Raw genomic sequence first — 23,794 nt, 5'->3', positions numbered from 1 at the left:
GATAAGACTAAATCTCTAGGCTTCAGAATTTGTAGTACAGTTGAGGAGAAAGTGATATAAAAGGCATTACATTACAGTGATCACAAAGTGTTATCAGATAGTTTATGCAAGGTACAATGGAGGCAAGATTTTGAAGGTGGGGGCACCATTGAGAGGAGGCCCCAAGGTCTGAGGAGTCAAGATCTGAGCAGACAGCCGAGCTAAGCCTTAGAGACATCCTCGTTTGCCAGGTCAGCAAGGCCAGCCCCGCACCACTCCGGGGCCCTACTCACATTTCCCTTCAAGTTTAAGAGCTAAAGGAATCATGAAGGATCTGATTGAAAATAAAAACTCATAATTACCCAAACTCTCCCATTTAATACTAATAGTAAATATTCCCACCTAAATCTGTCATTATTTCCTACTGGACAGCAAATCAAAGTGAAGAGGTACTGGGAAGAGATCAGAGACAGAACACAGCTTACTCCGTCTTCATCCTCTATGATGTCCTTCCCAATGGAGGCCAGAGTCGTCCACTTGCAGTTATTTGTTGCCCTCACTGCACACCTCTTGTGAGCCTTGAATTTACATACTAAAAAAATAAAGGAGACCATTTCTAAATACCTGTGTACTTTTCGACAAATGATTAAAGGAAATCACAGTGTGAAATTTTAAAGGGTTGGAGGGTGGAAGGAAAATGAAAACAATATTTTAAAAAGTTCAAATTACTCTTCAACAGTAGTAATGGTATTCTATAAAGCAAATATGGCTAGGTATTTATCAAGTACTTTTAATTAAGCTACAAGTTGCTACTTAGATTCTATTGAGTCATAAAAGAAAATCAGAAAAGGATAAAGACAAAAGAACTGGTTCTTGAGAAAGGAAACAACATACACACAGAGAGAAGTAAATATAATTCAGTAAAACATGGGTGCTAGTAACATCCCATTTCTTACTGAGTGCTAATTACATAAATGTGTTTAATTTGTGAAAAATCCAACAAGCTGTATGCTTCTGAAATTTAAAAAGCGTGAAAATAGCATTAAGGGAAAGAACAAGGTAATTCAAAGGAGTTCTGAATTGCAAGTATGTCAAGACACTTTCCAGGCACCATGGGAAATAGCCTGATAAGGGTCACAAAGATGGCACTGTCCTTGGAAAGTATTGTGTTGGAATGCCTACAGCAAAATGTAGAGAAAAGAAATGAAGTGGTGTTTTCACTACATGCATCATTAATCCTCCACAGCTAAAGTACCACAAAGGGGCCTACAAAAAATAAGAGACACTGAAAACTACATAACATAGATGAAAGAAACCGAAGACAAATAAATGAAAAGATTCTGTGCTCATGGACTGGAAGAATTAATATTGTTAAAATGCCTATACTACCCAAAGCAATCTATAGATTCAATGCAATCCTCTCAAAATTCCAATGACATTTTTCACAGAACTAGAATAAATAATTCTAACATTTATATGAAATCACAAAAGACCCCAAACAGTCACAGCAATCTTGAGAAAAAAGAAGAAAGCTGGAGGCATCGTGCTCCCTGACGTCAAGAAGAAACTGTTTCTCATGTGCTCACAACTGTAAACCTGCTTTTATCCTACCCTGTATATTATAAAGCTGTAGCAATCAAAACAGTATTGCGTTAGTATAAAAAAAAGACACAGAAATCAATAAATAGAAAGTCCAGAAATAAACCTATGCATATATGGTCAATTAACTTATGACAAAGGAGCCAAGAAAATTAAATTAAGGAAAGACAGTCTCTTCAATAAACTGTGTTGAGAAAACTAAACAGCCACATGCAAAGTAATAAAACTGGGCTATTCCTTATACTATGTACAAAAATTAACTCAAACTGGATTAAAGAATTAAAAGTAAGACCTGAAACCATAAAACTACCAGACGAAAGGATGGGTTGTAAGCTCTAAGAAGGACTACATCAAACTATAAAAGCATCTGCACAGCAAAGGAAAGCATCAACAAAATGATAATGCAGTCTACTCCCAGGACAAAGTAAATGCAAGTCATAGATCTGGTAAAAGGTTAATATCCAAAATATATAAAGAAGTCATATAACACAGTAGCAAAATATAATTTGATTTAAAAAATGGGCAGAAGGACCTCTTAAGTGACATTTTTCCAAGTAAGACATACAGATGGCCAACAGGTACGTTAAAAGTTTCTCACCATTATTAATCATCAGAAAAATGCAAAAACCACAGTGAACTATCACCTCACACCTGCTAAAATGGCTATTAGCAAAAAGACAAAAAATTACAAGTGTTAGTGAGGTTCTGAAGAAAAGGGATCCCTTGTGCACTGTTAGCAGGAATCCAAACTGGTACAGCCACTATGAAAAACAGTATGAAGGTTCCTCAAAAAATTAAAAATAGAACTACCACACATGATACAGCAAATTCTACTTCTCAGTATTTACCTGAAGAAAATGAAAACACTAACTCGAAAAGATGTCTGCACCTCCATGTTCACTGCAGCATATTTACAATAGTCAAGGTATGGAAACAACCTAAGTGTCCACTGATGTATGAATGGATAAAAAAATGTGAGAAAGATATATGGAATATTTTCCAATTATAAAAAAATGGGACCTTGCCATTTGAGACAACATGAATGGACTTTAAGGGCATTATGCTAAGTGAAATGTCAGACAAAGACAAATACCATACGATCTCATTTTTTATGTGGAATATAAAAAAACAACCACCTAGCTCATAGGTACAGAGAACAACAGTTTGGTGGTTGCTAGAGGTGGGGGGCTGGAAGGATGGGCAACCTGGTAAAGGGAGTCAAAATGCACAAATCTCCAGTTATAAAATAAGTAAGTCATGGGGATGTAATATACAGCATGGTAACTACAGTTACTTAATAACACTGTACTGTATATTTAAAAGTTGCTAAGAGAATAAATGTTAAAAGTTCTCACCACAAGCAAAAAAAACTCTTGTAACTATACATGCAGCAGCAGCTAGGCTTATTCTGGTAATCATTTGCAATATATACAAATATTGAGTAAAAAAAAAAGGACAGGGAGAGAAGTTAAGAAGGGAACAACCATGAAAGCAGCAGTATAAATATGAAAAACAAGTAAACCACAGATTTGGAAAATTAACCCTTGCTTATAAAAATCAAAAATTCAAGTACCATTAAACTTATCTTGCAAAGGACACAAATTATCCAAGTGTCAGTGGATTCTGATGTTGCACAAGTTTCTGACTTTTCAGATAAATAGTTAAAATCAGAGATCACTTCAGTGGAAATATTAATAATATGGTAACTGTTGCTAAATTCTAACTGTAAGGTGGCTTCCCTTCACATGATTTTGAATTTCCAACAGTAAGCCATGAATAAACTAGAAATGATGGCTGACACAGCATTCTTTTTAAGAAAACCTAATGAAATGTAGCATGAAAACTAAAGGGTCAGGCAGGTAGAACAGTCAAGTGTTGAAACGCTTCAGGTATCAGGAATAGCCCATGTGTAAATGGTCACTTACACTAACCCGGTTTTTCCCATCCACACACACTGGAAATGTTTCAATTACATGCTTTTTTGTGTACACTCACAAATCCTTTCCTGGAAATCATACTATTTTTGTGATAAATGATTTTGTAACTATAGCACAGACTTCATATAGACTACAATAATTACTGAATTGAATTTTATTGCTGATAAACAGTAGTGGAAAAAAGAACACTAGAAGAAAGCTTAGTTTGAAAACCAATTTCAGCCTTTTGCTCCAATACAAGTGACTGTTTTAAAATTATGGCTAGTGTCTCTGGGGCTTTTCATCTATTACAGTATTGCTCAAAAGCGTGGTCCTAGTTTTCATTTTATCTGCAACATAATCCCCACGCTGCTTTTTAAGTACAACTAAGTACCTGACATTAATGGTCAATGACTACTTTTTAAGAGGCAACGAAGGAAGTAAAAAAGGGCAACAGGGTATAATTTCATGGCTTTTTAAAATTTTGTTACTCAAAATCAAGCAGCACCTTAAAAATGAAAACCACAGATTTGTAATAATAAAGTGCTTCTTGAAATGACTCTCAAAAACTGCAAAGTTGCTTAATATATAATAACTACAATAATAATAATACAAACCAGGCTGTAATTATGGTCACTAAGAAGTAGTGACCTGTAATGACTAACAGGCACCTTAATTTTGTTAGGTAACAATTAAATTTCTCCAAACAAGTTATTCTGAAATGAAGCACTTTCCCCTGACCTGTAAAGCCATATAAGACTTATAAAATATACTGACATGTAACAAAATAATGATTTTTTTTGAGGATTTAATTTAATTTAATTTTTTTAATTTTACTCATTGTTCAAGTACAGTTTTCTCCCCCCTACTCCCATTCCAGCCCACCCACATGATTTTTTAATTGTAATATTTATTCAGCCTTTATTACACTGAATCTTTATATATTCAATGATGGTTAAGATAAAAATTCATAAGTTGATATATTTGATACTGTTAAATATCACCATTTAACTTTTTTGTTAAATTGCTATTTAAATAATAAAGAATAATTACGCTCTGAAATTATAATTAACAATCTCAACTGATTTAGGGGATTATTTATGAAAAGTCTTTTCTCTTCTATTTTTTTCATATATTTTATATATGAACAGTTTTTTTTTTAATTTTAATTGTTGTTCAAGTACAGTTTTCTGAAAAAATATGGAGCCCTTCACGAATTTGCATGTCATCCTTGCACATGGGCCATGCTAATCTTCTCTGTAACCTTCCAATTTTAGTACGTGTGCTGCCGAAGTAAGCACTGTATGAAAGGTTTTAAAGTAATAATTTTAGTTACTATTCAACACAAACCTAGAAGACAAATCCGTACAGCCTTGTTTTATTGTGTAAAACAAAGAGACAGGTTAAGTAAATTTAGCAAGGCTTCACACACTGGAAGCCGGATTCCATTCTAACACGGAGTTTTTCGTTGTCACTGTCAAACAAATTTTTCTTGTATTTGTATCTCTGTAATAACTTAAATCCTCTTGCATTCTGTGGCTTTAGTTTTATTAAGCAGGCAGTTTATTTAGACTGGGGGAGGTATTCCCTAAAGTTCAACTGTGATTACAATAAAAATATCCTAAATAGCCATATTCTCGTAAAATAAGAATGTAGCTTTTTAATATACTCATAAAACCCTTGAGATTTTTAAAACCTCTGCTACAGTTCTAAAAATACTAATAGTCAAAATGCTGTAGATTTATGATTTTGATCAGCAGAGAAAATGAATACTACCATAAGTTCCTCTAACAATGAAATTTAAAAGCACAATAATTGAGACTTTTTTAAAACTCAGGAAGACTTCATTATTAACTGAATAATATAACAACAAATTTACTTAAAGACTTTAAAGTTTCTTATTCTCAGCAGCTGGTGTGATTTTCATTTTTCTTTCCAAATGCTTAGAAAAAAAACATTCAGTCATTCCACTATCAATCTCAATTTCTAAACAAATATATTTAATAATGTGTAACTTTCAAATCATATGGATGCCACAGAGTACCTCAGATCTGATAGCATTTTTAGCATTTTTGGGATGCGAGACTAGACAGTAACAGTAAAAAGACCTTCAAGATAATGCCACTTGTTGCAAAGCTGGCAAGAGTTACTCAGAACTATAGGAAACCTTTAATATTATTAAAGTCATCAAGGCCAGTTATAACTTTGCAATCATTCTTAAAATCTAAAAAAAATGTTTCATGTTTCCTCTAAATGTTCATTTTTATGATTTTAATGCACCAGGTCATGATGCAATCTGTATTTATTTTTTTACTTGATACATTTCTTATGGGGCACAGTTAAAATTTCTGTAATTTACTGGACTAGAAAAGTAGGCTTATTGCATGTATTCTCGCATTTAATTTCCATAATGTTTTATGAAATAAAAATGACTATTATCCCCATTTTACAGACAAGGAAATAAAAGTCTGAATGAGTTAGACTATTTCCCTGGGTTACAACGTGAAGGGCTGGAAGTGAAATGGGAACCCAGAGGGAGTAAGTGCAGAGCTCCACTCTTAACCACTATGCTGTGTCATATTAAGTAGCTGAATTAATGACATTCCTCAGATCTTATCATTTAAAATGAATTAAAACTGTGACTGTTATATTATTTAATTATAAAAAGTTATATTCTCAATTACTCAAGACTTTTTTATATTAGAGAAAAAAGCTAGTAATAGTATTATAGTTCAAAAGCAGTACAAAATGATATGATCACTGAGGCATGAAATTAAAGCAACCTAAAGAAATTATGAGTTGCCCTGACCGGCGTGGCTCAGTTGGTTGGGCGTCATTCCGCAAAGTGAGGCTGTGGGTTGGACTCCTGACCAGGGCACACGCCTGGATTGCGGGTTTGGTCCTGGTCAGGGTGCATATGAGACACAACCAACTGATGTTTCTCTTTCACATTAATGTTTCTCTCCTCTCTCCCTCCTTTTCCCTCTCTCTAAAAATAAATAAATACAATCTTTAAAGAAGTTATGACTTTTCTCTTGGTAATTATTAAAGTATTTCCTTTCTTTAAGTGGTCATTGCTGTTAAATTAAAAAATAATCTGCAAAATCTAAAATGAAAACAACATAGGCCTTATTTTTAGAAAACGTTAAATAAAAGGATGGCATCAATTTAAATTAAATATACTTGAAATAATAGAAAACAGCATTTAAAACAATGCACTGTAAGTAACAATTGGAAATTGTGCCAGAAGTATAGACTGTCCTCACAGAAAGTTTTGTTCTCCAGTATCAATCACGACAAAAAAAAGAATACTTAAAACTGGAATGATATACAAAGTCCAGAGAATTTTTTTCTAGTCAGTAGCTACTGGTTCCTCAGGATTGAAATACTTCCTTCAAATTATTTTATATTATCTCTTCCTGAACCAAAATATTAGTCTTATGTGTGCAGACCTCCACTTTAAGCCACCATAAAACTTAAACACTCCTTTTCCACTGAGCTGCTCTCAGCTACTGTTTCCACCCAGCGGAAATGTTTTCCTGTGGGGATTTTCCTCTGTTCACTCCTCAGAAATACCAACGGCAGCATGTCTATGGTATGGTCAGTACCGAGGGACAGCAAATGCAATGCTACAGTACCTTCGCAGGAAAGGCCATGGGAGGTGACTCCAGAAAGACTTTCTCGGCACACGTTACAGAAAGTGGGTCGGGCATGGGAGCAGGCGTACCAGTTGTGCATCCCTGAGAAATGTTCCACATTAAACTGGGCCACCTAAAAATGAGACGTTAGCACAGATCTGCCAAACAAGAGAACAAGACTACAGACACTGAATATTTGGAATGTATATAGTTATGATTATAATTTCAAATCCACATTTTTAATAACACTGTAAGTAAAACTAATGCAATATCAGCTTTAACCAAGTTACTGAATGAATCTACACATACTTATTTTTGCAGCAAACAGCATCAGCTCTTCAGTAACCATTCTCTAAGAACATGAGATGACAGAAGAGATGCAACTCTACCTCGTAGGGTTCTCTGGTCTGTACAGACTTCAGAGAGCTGATCCAATCCTCCATCTCCTTCCTGTTCTCAGCGCACAGCATTAGTCTTCTGAATGGAGTGATTATCTGAAAGGGATAATTCAACCTAATGATTATTAATAACCAACCAGAGAGGTTAATGCAAAACCTAATATCTTATAAGGTATTCCATTTCTAATCTGAGTCCTTACTTCCTTGATGAATAAAGTAAGAGTCTGTAAAGCAACTGAGTTTAATTCTATGAGTATGATGTAATGTGGTCTAGGAAAGAAAATTCAAAGGAAAGTTTTCTTAACTTTGATCTCATTGCTACGTACTTACCAGGCTTTTTAGCCCTTTACCAAAGGCTATGAACGCAAATAAGCAGTGTATTCTTATTTCATAAAATATATCTTAAAAATCAATTCTAAATATATTTCAAAATAATTTATGGTAAGCTTAGAATTAATGCATAGCTATCAATGTGGAATTATTATAAAAACTGAAAATCAAAGGAATCCAGTATATGATTTTATAATTGGCTTATATAACATCAAGAACATTGTTATTAAATTGCCTATTTTAATATGATTTATATGAAGGATTTTTTCCCCATTGTGTAGAACTCCACTATTTTTAGTGAGAGCAGGGAAGAATTAGTATAAAAGTCCTGTAGCTGGCTTTAAGGGAAAAAAATGTGACTTTCATCTGTTTTCATATCATTAAAGAAGGCAAATTAATTAAGAATCTTAATGCAAATGAAATGGAAACTTCATGCTGTTATAGCACCAAAAGTGATTTAAAGTAGGATTCTGAAATGACTTGAAAGAGCTCCCACTTATGTGTGAAAATATTCTGGCTGTAATCCTGAAATTGATAAACCCTAAGCATTTGCTGCAATAAGAAACTATTTATTTACTTGTAGAAAAGGAGCAAAATGTTACATTCCTACCCAGAAACTATTCCCAAATAATAAATTACACATTTATATATCAAATAAATCTTCTCAGATTAAAAGGCATTTATTTGATCAAGTGATAATCTACATATTGCATTACAGATTTCCCAAGCAATGAAAAAGCACTAATAATCTTATTTAAAAAAAGGAACCCTTCCAAAGTCTGGAACCCTTCCATAGTCTTATTTAAACTAGCAAGCCTCAGTTACTACTGTTCATCTTAGAAAAAAAGTCCATTACTCAAAACTACAGAAATCTACCCAATCTTAGCTACTCACCAGTCACAGCCTCCTCTCATTCGTCATTACCTCAGGCTACAACATCCTTCCCTAAACCAGAGGCCTTAAACACATCTGACAGGCACTCTCACTTACATACAGCTGGCCAGAGTCACATGGAAGAAGAACACCAATCGCAGCTTTGGGTTTGGGGTAACTGCCTACAAAACTGAGCAGAACTTCCCCTTTGCATTTTCTTCTGTTTTACAGTACCCTCTTTGGATAAAGCTTATTAGCAGTTGGTCACTTCTCTTCTTCAATAAATAGTTAATGCAAAGAGCACTGCCTCCCTCATTACTTAGGAGCCAAATGGATACTTTATTGCTTCAAATGTTTTTTGTTTTTTTTTTTTCTTGAGTCAGCTCACCAAAAGCAGCAGAGCAATGATGCCATTAGATCATAATATACTCCTGGCTCTGACAACTGGCACGACATGCTTGATATCTCAACGGTCACTGGGCTGAATACATCTGATATTTACCCCCCAAAATATCACCTCAGGTGTCTTATTTATTTAGCAATATATATAATATAACTATAAAGACTCCCTATCTTTCATTCTGATGTTATAGTGAGATAAATGTTACTCAGATAAATAAACCAGGCTTGATATCTTATTCTTTAGTTTTGTTTTAATTCTAAGTAAAGCAGGATGTCTGAGATTTTAACTATCTTTAATGCCTTTATATTCTTTCAAAGTTATCATGAATTCAATAAAAAGGGAGAAAGAAGGACAAATAGCTTCTCATTATTCGTGTCATTTCTGGAACTACATAATGTCTCAATTCTAAAGGATTTCAGTAATAAGAATCATGCATGTATCTTATACACTGATGACACAAAACATCAGAAATCTATCTTTTTTAATAAAAATTCATTTAAAACGAATGATCATAAGCAAGTAAAGATTTAACGCATGTAAAAAATATTACGTTTTTAAGAGCCAAAAGAAATTAGAAATAATTTTGACTTAAGAAATCCACTGATTATAAAGTTACATTAAAAGAAGTAGGTATGAAAAAGAAAATGTTTCATAAATCATGCAATGCAGAGGAGTCTGGCTTTTGCGGCTGCTCCACGAAAAATACGGCAGTGAGCAGTCCCAAGCTGCCTGGTCCTACCCGAAGACAGGCTGCCCAGGAAGCCTGGAACATTTCCCAGGTGGGCCTTTTCCTTTCTAAGGTCATCCCTCACTAGCCTTCAATGCTCTGAGTCCTCTTCCTACCTTTTATTTAAATTATTCCCCATCTCCAACCTTGGTAGGCAAAGGAATTACAGTTGTTAACTGACAGGCACTGCTTGTATCCTAAGTGAACCCCATTACACTACAGTGTTTTCTCATTCAAATTCTTATCAGGAAAACATCTGGGGAGAAGCAAACTCTGAAGTTATTTTTTTAAGTAAAGTACATCTTACTTACAGAGTAAGTAACTTTCTTACTCTGAAAGTACATCTGACTGAGCCTTTTTATTCTGATGAATGAGTGGGAGAGAGAGATGGAAGGATAAGGAGATGAGGGGAGGGAGTTATTTCCAGGGAAGACTGTCTGAGCCTGCTGGGGACCAAGGCCAGGATGTTTCTGGAATTAGGGGACTTTCTACATTTCTTGAGGAACCTACAGCTTACCTCTCTTAAAGTGCCCCTTAGCCCCTGTCCTCATCTCAACCCCACTCTTATTCTCTCTTCCTATTATTCCGCCATTCCCAAATAATTTTTTCAGGTACATCTGAATTTACTTCATTAATTAGTTTTTTCAAAATTTAACCACCAGTCCCACCTCAGATCCCAGAACATATCTATCTGTATGGTCATGCATCCCAGCATTTACTGAGCACGTATTGCATGCCAGAACCCAGGGGGGTTTGAACCATATGGTCTTTGCCTTAATAATCTAGAAGGAAGAGAAGGAAGCAAACCAAGATTTACTTGTCTGAAAAAGAGCTATACAAGTAGGAGTACAAGAGAGAGACATCTAATCAGTTTGTCTCCTAAATGCTACCTCAAATAACATACAAACTCTCCATTAATAGGGATATTACTCTGCTTTGAGAGTTACAGGCCTGTAAGAGTTAACCAAAAATACTACTATATGTGCATAATCAAGTATTTCTCAGTCTGGTAAAGCATGTGACTATATGAGAGATACAGGCAATATGGCACTAAATACATAAAATTTTATAGAACAGCAGCATAGCATTACATTAAGACTTTAAATACGGAAGCTTTTTAATTTCATGTAGTCCCATTTGTTTATATTTCCCTTTATCTTCTTTGCCCTAGGAGAAATATCAGTAAAAATATTGCTATGCAAGACATTCAAAATTTTACTACCTGTGCTTTCCTCTAGGATTTTTATGGTATCATGACTTATATTTAAGTATTTTATCCATTTTGAATTTATTCTGGTGTATGGTTCCATTTTTTTTGCATGTTCCAGTCCATTTCACCCAACACCATGTACTGAGGGGACTATCTTTACTCCATTGTATACTCTTACCTCCTTTGTCAAATATTAACTGACCATAAAGAGCTGGGTTTAATTCTGGGCTCTCTATTCTGTTCCATGGATCTATGTATCTGTTCTTATGCCATTACCAGACTGTTTTGATTACAGTGGGCTTGTAGTATAGTTTGATATCAGGTATTGTGATCCCTCCACTTTGTTCTTCTTTCTCAAGATTGCTGAGGCTATTCTGGGTTGTTTTTGGTTCCACATAAATTTTTGGAATGTTTGTTCTAGATCTGTGAAATATGCCATTGGTTTCTTAATAGGAATTACACTGAAATCTATAGATTGCTTTGGGTAATATTAAAGAAACCATCTTCAAAATGAAAAGGGAACCAACTACATGGAAGAACGTATTTGCCAATGGACAAGGGTTTAATCTCCAAAATACATGAAGAACTTAATACAACTAAACACCAGGAAGACAAATAATCCAGGTAAAAAATGGGCAAAGGACCCAAACAGACATTTCTCTAAGGAGGACATACAGAGGGCCCACAGACATATGGAAAAATGCTCAACATCACTATCCAAGAGAGCTGTAAATTTGAACCATAATGAGATACCACCTCACACCTGTCAGAATGGCTTTCGTTAAAAAATCGATAATACGTTAGCTGGTGAGGGTGTGGAGAAAAGAGAACCCTAGTGCATTGCTGATAGAAATGCAGCCACTGAGGAAAAGAGTATAGAATTTCCTCAAAAAAAACAAAAAAACAAAAAAACAAAAAAAACAAAAGTGAAACTGCCTTTCGACCCAGCAATTCCACTTCTGGGAATGTACCCGAAGAACCCCAAAACACCAATTCAAATTATGCACCCCCATGTTCACTGTAGAGCTACTTACAATAGCTAATATTTGGAAACAGCTGAAGTGCCCATCAGTAGATGAGTGGATATAATAATCTGTGGTACATTTAAACAATGGAATATTATGCCACAGAAAGAAAGAAGTCCTACCTTTTGCAACTGCATGTATGGAACTGGAGACTATTATGCCAAGAGAAATAAGCCAGTCAGTAAAAGACAAATGCCATGTGATCTCACTTATAAGAGGAATCTAATGAACAAAATAAATTAATGAGCAAAAGAGAACCAGAGGTATAGAATCATGGTAGAAACAGACAGCTATAAAAAGGGAGTGGGAAGGTGGGAACTGTTTGAAGGAAGGTAAAGGGATTAGTCAAAGATCATACATGAAGGATGCAGGGACATGGACAATGTTTGGGTGACTGATTATGGAAGTGGGTGGTAGGCTGGGTGGAAGGGATGAAGGGGGGAAAAGTGGGACAACTGTAATGGTATAAACAATAAAATATATTTTAAAAAGACTTTAAATATACAAACATGCCCAGGAGAAAAAAATACATAGCAAAATCCTATGCTGGTTGCTGAGGGAAGGAATTACAGATCATTTTAAATGTACATTTGTATTGGTTTGTTTTTGTAGTTTTTAAAGTAAATATGTAGTACTTCTATAATAAAATGTTACTTTTTTTTTACTTACAGAAGAATAGAAACTTAGAATCTAAAATTTTGTGTTGCTCCAAAACAGGAGATCTCAAACTCTACTGTACATTGAAATCATCTGGGAGATTTTTTAAAATCCCACTGTTCAGGCCACACTCTACATGATTAACTCAGGACATATGGTGGTGGGACACAGCTACCAGCTGTTATTGTTTTTGTTGTTTTTAACTGCCAAGTGACTCTAAAATGCAGCCAAGTTCGATAATCAGTGCTCTAAAGACACTTTATTTTTCCCAATAACACTGTTAGAACTTGAGAAATGAGGGAAGTTTCTGCAGAAGTGAATTACAGGGAATTTGCTAATCTGTAGATTCCCAACTGGAAACCAGTAATGTAACAGCAGTGATTCAGAGCCTGAAGTCTGAAGTCAGACTGACCAGACTAAATACCAATGGTACCCCCTTTCTTATCTGTGTGGCTGTGGACCTGTTTTTTGGACTCTCTGAAGTTTGGCCTCACCTCTGCTAAGTGGGGACAGAGCAATTCTCTGCTCTGTACAGTGGTGCAAATTAGTAACATAACCCAAGTAAAGAATTCAACAGTGTCTGTTACAAAGCCAAAGCTCGCAACTATGTTATTAGCATCACAATTCTTCTTAGCACTGACTAAAACAGAGCATATATGTTTATAATTTCTTCTGTAATGAACATATTTTTGTGTGTGTGTGGTCCACACACACACACAAAAATAACACAGCTTAAGTCAGAAATAAAGGCATTTTACCAACAGAATAGTGACTGACTAGCAAACAACCAAAACAGAAATAATGGTAATTACCTCCTTAACAAGATATTAAGAAAACATCAACAAACAAATTAGGAAAAAATGTGCCCCCTTAATTGCACTGTATCTAACATTCCCCAAGACAGGAATGTGAGATGGTAAAAGGCTTGTTAAGGTTAAGAGCATCAGATGCCAGTAGATATAATGCTTAAACTATACAAGATAAATGGTTGCTCATTTTAACTAATATTTTTTGATTCTGCAATGAAGAAAACTCTGCAACCTCTCTGGTAATTTTAAATGTCCAACAACTTTTTTGTTAGGCAATTTTTATTCCAATTCTAAAGTTCTTTGCAACAAAGTGATTGCACTAGCCCTACTGCAGTAATTATTGTTTAATCTTTAGTGATTAATCCTGAACTGCCATGAGTGAAATAGAAATTCACATGCAGTGAGCCAGCCTTTCTTGGAAAGCAGAACAAATAGAAAGTTTAGTTGTGCTATAATAACTTTTATTGTCTATATTTATTATAACTAAGAAGCTACAACTTGACTTTTGTGAAAAACTGAATTAGGTATAATGTCTTTTTAATATTATGTTTGCTATAACTATGACTGCCAACTGCTTAGTCTTAATATACCTCTTCAATCCTTCCTCATAAAATCTATATCCAGCTCTTAAATTATGTATGTTGCTTTTTTTTCATTCTTCCTTTACGGTATGAAATAAATCACTTTGACAATGTAAATGTGCCAAATATAGTCAGGCATCTTATATGACTATTTTGAGGGCAAAGATACTTACACCCATATTTCAAAGACTAAGCTGGAGACCTCTACCCCGCCAAGAGTGCAGGTCCTTAACTATGTGCTGCATGTGAATTCAGCCCCGAGTTTTTTTGTTTTTGTTTCTGGTTTTTTTTTCCCAAAACATCCAACCATCCTCCATACCAGACTTAGTGAATTGAAATCTCACTTGCATGCAATGAAGGAGTGGATTATTTCAAATGTTATCTATAGTTTGGTAAAGATACATAGGTGACTCTGATACATACCCTTGTTTATCAACCACGAAGGTAGCAGCATCCAACTTTCCCACTAGTAAAATCAGGATCTCATCTAACTAATGTAAAGGAAGTGCTGTAGTGCACTGGGTGGTCCCACATTCACATGCGGAGAAGCCGGGAGCAGCAAATAGGGAGCAAGACAGAACCGGCAACCCAGGGTTCCAGTGTGGGAAACTGAAGTCTCAAACCCATGGCTGTAAAAACCTGTGGGGGTTGTGGCAGCGAAGAAATTCCCAACCTCAAAGGAGAGTTTGTTGGAGAGACCCACAAAGTCCTAGAATGTACACAAACCTACCCACCTAGAAATCAGCACCAAAAGGACTCAGTTTGCCTGGGGGTAGTGAAGGAAGTGAATGGAAGCAGGCAGAAAGCAGGCAGAGAGACAAGCAAGCGGCATTGTTCCCTCTCTGATGCCTCCTCACATACAACACCACAACACAGGGAGGTAGGTTGTCCTGTACTGGTGAATAACCTAAGGCCCTTACAATAACAGGTGAGCAGAAACAAAGAAATATGGCTCAAATGAAAGAACAGATCAAAACTCCCAAAACAGAACTATGTGATGAAGAGATAGCCAACCTATCATCAGATGCAGAGTTCAAAACATTAATAATCAGTGTGTTCACAGCACTGGTTGAGTATGGTCACAAAATAGGGTAGGAGGTGAAGGCTATACAAAGTGAAATAAAGAAAAATATACAGGGAGCCAACAGTGAAGAGAAGTAAACTGTGACTCAAATCAATGATATGGAACAGAAGAAAGAAATAAACTTTCAAGCAGAACAGAAAAAGAAACAAGAATTCAAAAAAAAAAAAAATGAGGAGAGGCTTAGGAACCTCCAGGACAATTTTAAATGTTCCGACATCTGAATCATGGAGATGATGGAAGGAGAAGAGGAAGGGCAAGAAATTGAAAACTTATTTGAAAAAATAATGAAGGAGAACTTCCACAATCTGACGAAGGAAATAAACACATAAGCCCAGAAAGCTCAGAGAATCCCCAAGAAGTTGGACCCAAGGCACATCATAATTATATTACCCAGGATTAAAGAGGAGAGAATCTTAAAAGCAGCAAGAGAAAAGGAGACAGTTACCTAAAAGGAGTGCCCTAGCAGCTGATTTCTCAAAACAAACCTTGGACGCAAGAAGGAACTGGAAAGAAGTATTCCAAATCATGAAAGGCAAGGAACTACATCCAAGACTACTCTATCCAGCAAAGCTCTCATTTAGAATGGAAGGACAGATAAAGTGCTTCCCAGATAAGGTCAGTTAAAGGAGTTCACCATCTCTAAGGCTTTATTATAGGAAATGTTAAAGGGACTTATCTAAGAAAAATAAAATTATCAAAACTAGGAAGAGTAAAATGATAGCAAACTCACAACTATCAACAACTGAACCTAAAAAACAAATGAACAAACACACAAACAAAAAACCCAAATAGAGCAGGAACGGAATCACAGAAATGGAGATCACTTGGTGGGTTATCAGCAGGGAGGGGGAGGGAATGGGAAAAAAGGTACAGGGAATAAGAAGCATAACTGGTACGTACAAAATGGACACGGAGAGGTTAAGAATAGTATAGAAAATGGAGAAGCCAAAGAACTTATATGTATGACCCATGAACATGAACTAAGAGGGAGGAATGCTGGTGGAAGAGGAGGTACAGAGCACAGGCAGAACAAAATCGGAAAACTGTAAAAGCATAATCAATAAAATATACTTAAAATAACAAAAAAATTTTTTTAAGTGCTGCAATCATTATGGCTCCCTATCTCCCTTTTCAGCACCCTTCTGCTCTCAATCTCCAGTGTTCTCACCTGCCTCTAATAGTACACCTTTGTGTGGGACCAATCTGACCTAGCCTATCACCTATAACACCCCACATGATATAACAGCAATCCCAAAATGATGACCTCTGATTTTTTTTGTTGGAACATTATGTTTGAACCCTAAAGTGCTGTGTTATAAAACAACAACAACAAAATTAAAGCCCATTGTATTAGACAGGTACTTTGCTCACTCACAGTAAAAGCAGTTTAAACCTGTTTTCTTCAGCTGGACATTTCATACACATGTACTACCCTGTGGGCCCTGGAGGCACCTGAGATTGCAAGTCCTATACAGACTCCTTTACTTTCTGGGGTTGATATTCCCCTATTTTCTTATCCAGTTGCCTCAAGTTCCATGTGTTTTCTAAGATGGCAATTACTGACCTAAAATGTCTTTTTTCCCCCCTACAGTGTTAATAGATAATAAAGGTTTCATGTATATTTTCTCCCAAGGGTGCTTGAATTTTAACAGAAGACTAAGAAAATAAAATGCCACAAGTGTACTTCTGGCACCAAATTCAAAGAAAATAACAAAGGTATTTTCAACATATTATAATTTAAAACAGCAACACCATAAACATTCATTTTTACAGCTATAAACATTGTGGAACATGCATTAAGGGCTCACAAAAAAACTTGTTCAATAAAATCCTGAAGCACAAATTGCACAATATCTAAAATGATGTGAAAAAAAAACTTACAAAGATATAATGGACTACTAGTGGTAAGGATGAGATTCACAGGTAATTCACATATATGCAAGAACCTCAATATTAATCTGCAGGTTAAATTTACAAAGGAATTCTGCTATTCAGACAGTGCACCATGTAAGTAGGATCTTAAATCATTTTGCTTGGTAGTACTCCCTTTGGAATGATCTAAAACTAACAAGCAAAATAGAGACAGACTTATCGACAGCAGTCTGACATCTGGGTGGGGGGTTGCTTAGGGGCTAAAGGGATGGAGGGGTTGAGCAAAAAATAAATAGTGACAAAGAAGTCACGGACATGGACAACCATATGGTGATTGCTGGGGCCTGGGGGATGGGATGGATGGAGGTGGAAGAGGGTATAGGAGGATAAATGGTGATGGAAAAGAACAATAAAATAAAGGAAAAATGTGTGTTTAACAAAATTTTTTGGAAAAATCTCCTCAAATATCTGTTTAGAACCATGTTTAGCTTCATACACAAACAACCCTTCATACAGATAACCCCTTACTGATAGTCCAAAACGATGTTTGAAAATCATTCAACACTTTTGGTTTGGGCTGGCTGATCACCATTCTAACTGATGAGTCATTTTGGCTGAGCACAACTTACTGATCTTAGTATGCATTCCTGTAATGTAGGCTAGCAAGTACGAAACATCCCCACAGTCTCTCAAAATAAAGAGGCAGGCATTAGTCAGGAACATAAGGAAGTCTGCCCCAGTGTTGCTTATATTCCTACCTAAGGAGAAGTTATATACATTATTTGCATATAATATTTATTTCAAACAAATGAAGTAATTACCTATATATTGACGTAAGTGAGAACTGTGTAGCAGATATGAAAAATTACTCATTTGCAACACACTTCTACAAAAAACTGCAAATACTAAAAAAATTTCTAATGGAAACTCTTTGAAAATATGTAACATAATTATTCTGAGAAAACAATGAACTACAGAATGAAAAACCTGTGGATGAGAATGGAAGATCTCTGCCAGGAGTTATGTCTGTCTTCTTATCTACAGAAATACTTGACTACAAACTTATGGCACAAAGGCTATATATCTTATTGCTTCTCCCATCATCTCTTTAAATTAAGTAAAGATGTGTTACAACACACTGAAGAGGAAAAAAATGTAGAAGTGAAATGAGCTGTCCACAATTAGTTAATATACTTCCTATATGAGGAGTTAACAAAAAAGTACCAGCATTGCTATAACAAGTTAAAAAAAAGATGATTTCTTCACTGTAAAATTGAATTGAGTAAATATGGTCAACTCAGTTAATGCTTTTCCTTCAAAGCTTCTGCATACGCATGCTGTGTTTAAGAACAAATACAGAGGAGAGGCAGAGTTAAGATTAGAAAACAGTATTTTTAGGGGTGCCAACTGAAGAATGTGGGGTCAAGTAAGAGAATCAGAAATATCTGCTTAAAAAATACTTAAGATAAAACAGGAAGAAAAGAGAATAGATGAAGCAAGTGTTGCAATAAGCCTGGCAATCAGGAAGTGGGGGTCCAGTACAGTTATCCTGAGTTAGGTTTTATCTGAAATTTTTCATAATTAAAATATTACTCAAAAATGTACTCAAGCATTTGTGAATCCCAAGCAAATTTCTTCAAGGATCTAACAAGGTCAGAGTCCTGGTGTCTTAGCTTCATATCAACCCTATACAACCCTTGCCCCTGAACTCACCTTGCAGACCCAAGTCTCTGATCTCTTACATCCCTCTCAACTACCAAATTGAAATTAGATGAATAATGTAGTTCCCTTGCTCAAGTGATCTACAATGTCTTCAGAAACTAATGAATTAAAACTTCCAATCACTGGTGGAGATGGGGTGGGATGGATGGAGCTGAAGAAAGCTATGGAAATCTGCTTCCTGATATCTTAGCCTCAATGACTCTGCTTAAAATTTGGTCAGCAAATCACAAAACCTCTTCAGCAAAGGAATCATGACTTTAGAACAATGCCATTTTCCATGTTAATTTGATTTCCCTGTATAACCTAATGTTGGATTTTTTTATTGCTTTACAATATCAAAAGTAAGTAAAATGTGAATTCTGATACCTGTTTCCATGACAAAAAAAAACCCTACAAATTTTATAGCTATTAGTACCGATATTTTCACAGAATACTATGTGAAAATATGTAAACGGTATTCCCAAAGGATTTCACATTCTAACTGGCAAATTTTCCTTTATTTAAATAAAAAATCAAAAACTATGCTAAAATTGAAATTTTATTGAATATTTTGATAAATTATTGAATATTAATACTAATAAATTAAGTTTATTGTTTAACACAAAATAAAGATATAAAAGCAGAATCCAAACACTTTTCAAATCAGCAACTGTATTCAATGTTATATAATTTATAGTCTTAGAATTTACTAAAAATGTAAAAAAACAGCAGTCTACTTAATATCCTCCTGGGACTATGCTGTCTCAGAGCTTTGCTTCAGAGCAACAATAGTCCTGATTGTTATTTCCCAAAAGCCCTGGATTCACCAGACAGCCACGGGGAGAAAGACAGTGAAACCATGGGGGTACAGACAGTCCCTCAGTATGTTGGGCTCTTTTGCCCTGTTCTCCCTAGAAACATAGCAAAGGTCTCAGAAATCAACACGAAAGGCCTTCAGTGTTATTTGTTGGGGTATTCTATTATTCACATATAAAAATTACATGCATAAAAATAAACCACTGTTTCTTTGACGATGAATGAAGTTTGGATTCAAGTCAGTACTAAATAAAGCATTAAACTCTCTTAATACAGCCCTGGTTGGTGTGGCTCAGTGGATTGAGCACCAGACTGGAAAGCAGAAGGTCGCTGGTTGGATTCCCAGTCAGTGCACATGGCTGGGTTGTGGGCCAGGTCCACAGTTGGGGGTGTGCAAGGGGCAACTACACATTGATGTTTCTCTCCCTCTCTTTCTCCTTCCCTTCCCCTCTCTCTAAAAATAAATAAATAAAATCTAAAAAAATTCTCGTAATACAGTATTAAATGTCTCTTAGAATTGAAATAAACTATAATTATTAATGTTTAGCTAATCCTCATTGTAGCAGTTTCCTATTGCTGTTATAACAAATTGTTCTTTTACAGTTGTGATGGTGAGAAGGTAAAAATCAATGTGTCCACAGGGCTGTGTTCCTTCTAGAGGTTTTAGGGGAGAGTCCATTTCCTTGATTTTGCAGCCTCTAAAGGTCATCTGAACTCCCTGGCTCATGGCCCCTTCCTCAAATCACTCCAACTTCCTCCCATAGTCACAGCTCCTCTGATTCCAATTCCTCTTGCCTGCCTCTTATAAGGACCCCTGTGATTACACTGGGCCTGTTGCAGATATTCCAGGATAATTTCATCTCAAGATCCTTAACATAATCACAGCTAAAAAGTCCCTTTTACCATACAAACTCACATTGACAGGCTACAGGGATTAGGACATGAGTATCTTCCGGGTGTTCAACCTACCACACCTAGAAAATAAACATAATTATAACTTTTCTGATTATAATAATGAACTAGCAAATCAATTACATTTGTAATCTATGTTCTTATTATGGTCATAATTTCAAATAATATGCATGGATACAATTTTTCTTCAAAGGAACTGATACTTGAGTTCATAAAAACAGGATAATTAGAAAGCTCTAATGTTCATAAACAGAATGATGACTGTATTTTTGCTGTGTATAATGCTCACCCAAGTTTTTGGCCCAAACTTTTAGGGAAAAAACTGTCTTTTTAATATTTTAATTCAATTTTCATTTATTTATAATTAGATACTTTTTTGTATTATGAAGGAATTTTGGCATTTATTGTGGTACAAGAAATTTTATGTAACAAATAATTACAAACCACAAGAACAAATACAAGGTACTCTAGGTACTAGCCATGTATAATATGCATCCTTATTTTTCCCTAAAAAATTTTGGCAAAAAGGTGCACATTGTACATGGCAAAATACAGTATATCCTGTGCATTGTACAATTCAAAGTGCTTTGCTGTTAATATGGTAACATACACTATCTCACTTAATCTTTCATATATTTGGCCCGCATGATAGGTAAAAAGAAATTAATTTGTTTAAAACTGCAAACTCAGTAAGTAGGAGTCACACATTAAATCTTCCCACTGCAAATCACAACCTCTTTTTTCTGTTATTCCAGACAAATAGTCCTATTTGCCAGCTGCCTTCATGTGGACCATAGAACCTGCCTAAAAACCAACATCCATTGTACTGCAACTGGATATATGCAGTTCTAAGGAATCACCTGATATCAAAATAATTCTTAATAGAAAATAAAAGAATTAAGATAGTGAAAGTTTTGATTAGCAATAACAAAATAATATTTACTGTAAAAACTTTCAAAATAATTAAACCATAACTTCATTTAGCTCTAGCTGTACCTAATTATTAAAAATATACTTACTTATTGAAATTTGGTAAGAAAAAAAAAACTAAAAATAACTAATCAGCACCCTAAAGAGCAGCCCCTAATCAATTAATAGTTTTTAATTTTAAAAAAATATTTAATTGTTATTACAGCAGTCCTGATTTTTCCCCCGTTGCCTCTCTCCACAAAGCTCTCCCACTCCCTCAGGCAATCCCCACACCATTGTTCATGTCCATGAGTCAAGAATATAAGTTCTTTGGGTACTCCATTTCCTATACTGTACTTTACATTGGCTATTCTGTAACTATTTATTTGTACTTCTTAATTCCCTCACTTCCTCACTCACTCCCCCCAAACCCCTCCCATCTGGCAACCATCAAAACACTCTCCATACCCATGATCTCCATATCCATGGTCTCTGTTCTTGCTTGCTTAGTCTGTTCTTTAGAATCAATTATTGATAGATATGTATTTTTTGCCATTTTATTGTTCATAGTTTTAATCTTCTTTTGCTTACATAAGTCCCTTTAACAGTTCATATAATAATGGCTTGGTGATGATGAACTCCTTTAGTTTTTCTTGTCTGGGAAGCACTTTATCTGTCCCTCAATTCCAAATAATAGCTTGGCTGGGTAGAGCAATCTTGGCTGTAGGTACCTATTTTTCACAACTTTGGATATTTCCTGCCAATCCCTTCTTGCCTGAAAAGTTTCTTTTGAAAAATTAGCTGACAATCTTATGGGAACGCCTCCCCTGTAGATAAAACGAACTGCTTGTCTCTCACTGCTTTTAATCTTGGCATTTTAATTATGATGTGTCTTGGGGTGAACCTCTTTGCATTCATCTTGTTTGGCACTCTATGTGCTTCCTGGACTTGCATGTCTACTTCCTTCACCACGTTAAGGATGTTTTCTTTTATTGTTTTTTTTTTTTCAAATAGATTACCAATTTCTTGTTCTTTCTCTTCTTCCCCTTCTGGCACCCCTATGATACGAATGTTGGATCTCTTGAAGTTGTCGCAGAGGCTGGTTACACTCTCCTCCTTTTTCTAAATTCTTTTTTCTTCCTGTTGTTCTGATTGCTTGTTTTTTGCTTCTTTGTGTTCCAAATCATTGATTTGATTTTCAGCTTCATCTACTCTACTGTTGTTTCCCTGTAAATTATTCTTTATTTCAATTAGTGTGTCCTTTGCTTCTGACCTTTTGCTTCTGGATCCTTTTTATGCTGTTGAGGCCCTCACTAAGATCCCTGCACATCCTTATAACCATGTTTTAAACTCTGCATCTGCTTGATTGCTTATCCCCATTTTGTTTAGGTCTTCTTCTGGAGTTTTGATCTGTTCTTTCATCTGGGCCATGTTTCTTTGTCTCCTTGTTTGGCAGCCTCCCTGTTTGTTTCTATGTTATGTAGAGCTGTCATGACTCTGTGACTTGGTAGTGTGGCCTAATGTAGTAGGTGTCCCATAGGGTCCAGTGGCACTGCCTCCCCTGTCACCCAAACTGGGTACCTGAGGTATGCCCCTTGTGTGGGTAAAGTGCAACTTCCTCTTGTAGTTGAGCCCTGATTGCTGTTTCAAGGTCAATGGGAGGGATCTATCCAGGCCAGTCAGCTGCAAGGACTGGCTGTGACCACTGACCAACAACTTCCACCCTCCATGGAGGATAAACTGTATAGGGGCAAGGTGGTGATGTCTGACATGGTCTGTAGCTGTCCACTGGGTGTGCAGGCTCTGGGGTTTCCTGGGTGGTACAGGCCAAGGTCAGCCACCACCTGTGTTCTGCCTGGGGCCACCCTGTATGAACTATAAAGTTGTCTGAGATGGCTGCTTCTTGTACTGGGCTTGAAGGTTTCCCGCTGAAGTTGATCTGTAAACCTATGCTATATGCTACCAGTACCAGGCCTGGGGCCCCTTAGCAAAATGAAGGGGAGGAATGTGGCACTGAGAACTGAGGTCAGCTGTTGTTTGTTTGAGAGGACTGGTGAAGCCTGAGCCCAGAGCAACCATTCATGTGGAAAATCCACTGTTAACAGCAAGGGTGGGTCTGTAAGTTTGGTTGGTAGGAATCTCAGGAGATTTCCAGGTTGGGGCAAACAGTGTTAGTCAGGCTGATGGAGACTCAGATATAGCACCTGCCTGCGGGTTTTGTGGCTGTGTGTGTGTGGGGGCGGGGGGAACGGGAGGATCAGAAAAGGGACAATGGCCTCTGCCCACCTTCTATCGGGGAGAAAGCTGTCCCCCAGCTCTCAATGTAATGTCAGACACTTCAGTTCAGTCCCATAT

At 36.1% G+C, this 23,794-nt stretch overlaps 1 protein-coding gene, 1 long non-coding RNA gene and 1 other non-coding gene across 8 annotated transcripts in view; 1 reads left to right on the top strand and 2 right to left on the bottom strand.

Moving 5' to 3' along the window:
* The window catches only part of DGKH (diacylglycerol kinase eta), a 215,747-nt gene that overhangs the window by 85,314 nt on the left and 106,639 nt on the right, over positions 1 to 23,794 (bottom strand). For 5 of the 6 annotated variants that reach the window (XM_036011323.1, XM_028526693.2, XM_036011326.1 and 2 more), the window contains exons 5-7: positions 7,522 to 7,626; positions 7,133 to 7,265; positions 465 to 571 (exon numbers count right to left, since the gene is read on the bottom strand). In XM_036011323.1, the coding sequence (XP_035867216.1) occupies positions 465 to 571; positions 7,133 to 7,265; positions 7,522 to 7,626 (345 nt within the window). Of the gene's footprint in view, positions 1 to 464; positions 572 to 7,132; positions 7,266 to 7,521; positions 7,627 to 23,794 lie in introns of those variants that run through there. The other variant, XM_036011327.1, reaches the window with a different exon arrangement.
* Positions 4,689 to 4,795, bottom strand: LOC114509060. Its single transcript, XR_003685610.1, has one exon. It is a non-coding gene; the product is annotated as a U6 spliceosomal RNA (small nuclear RNA).
* On the top strand, positions 7,407 to 23,315 carry LOC118497349. Its single transcript, XR_004899875.1, has 3 exons — positions 7,407 to 7,417; positions 20,260 to 20,265; positions 23,119 to 23,315. It is a non-coding gene; the product is annotated as an uncharacterized LOC118497349 (long non-coding RNA).

Source organism: Phyllostomus discolor, chromosome 11 (assembly GCF_004126475.2).
Source record: "Phyllostomus discolor isolate MPI-MPIP mPhyDis1 chromosome 11, mPhyDis1.pri.v3, whole genome shotgun sequence".
NCBI lineage: Eukaryota > Metazoa > Chordata > Mammalia > Chiroptera > Phyllostomidae > Phyllostomus > Phyllostomus discolor.
The sequence above is the reverse complement of the archived record's forward strand: the minus strand, read 5'-3'. Positions and strand labels throughout refer to the sequence as shown.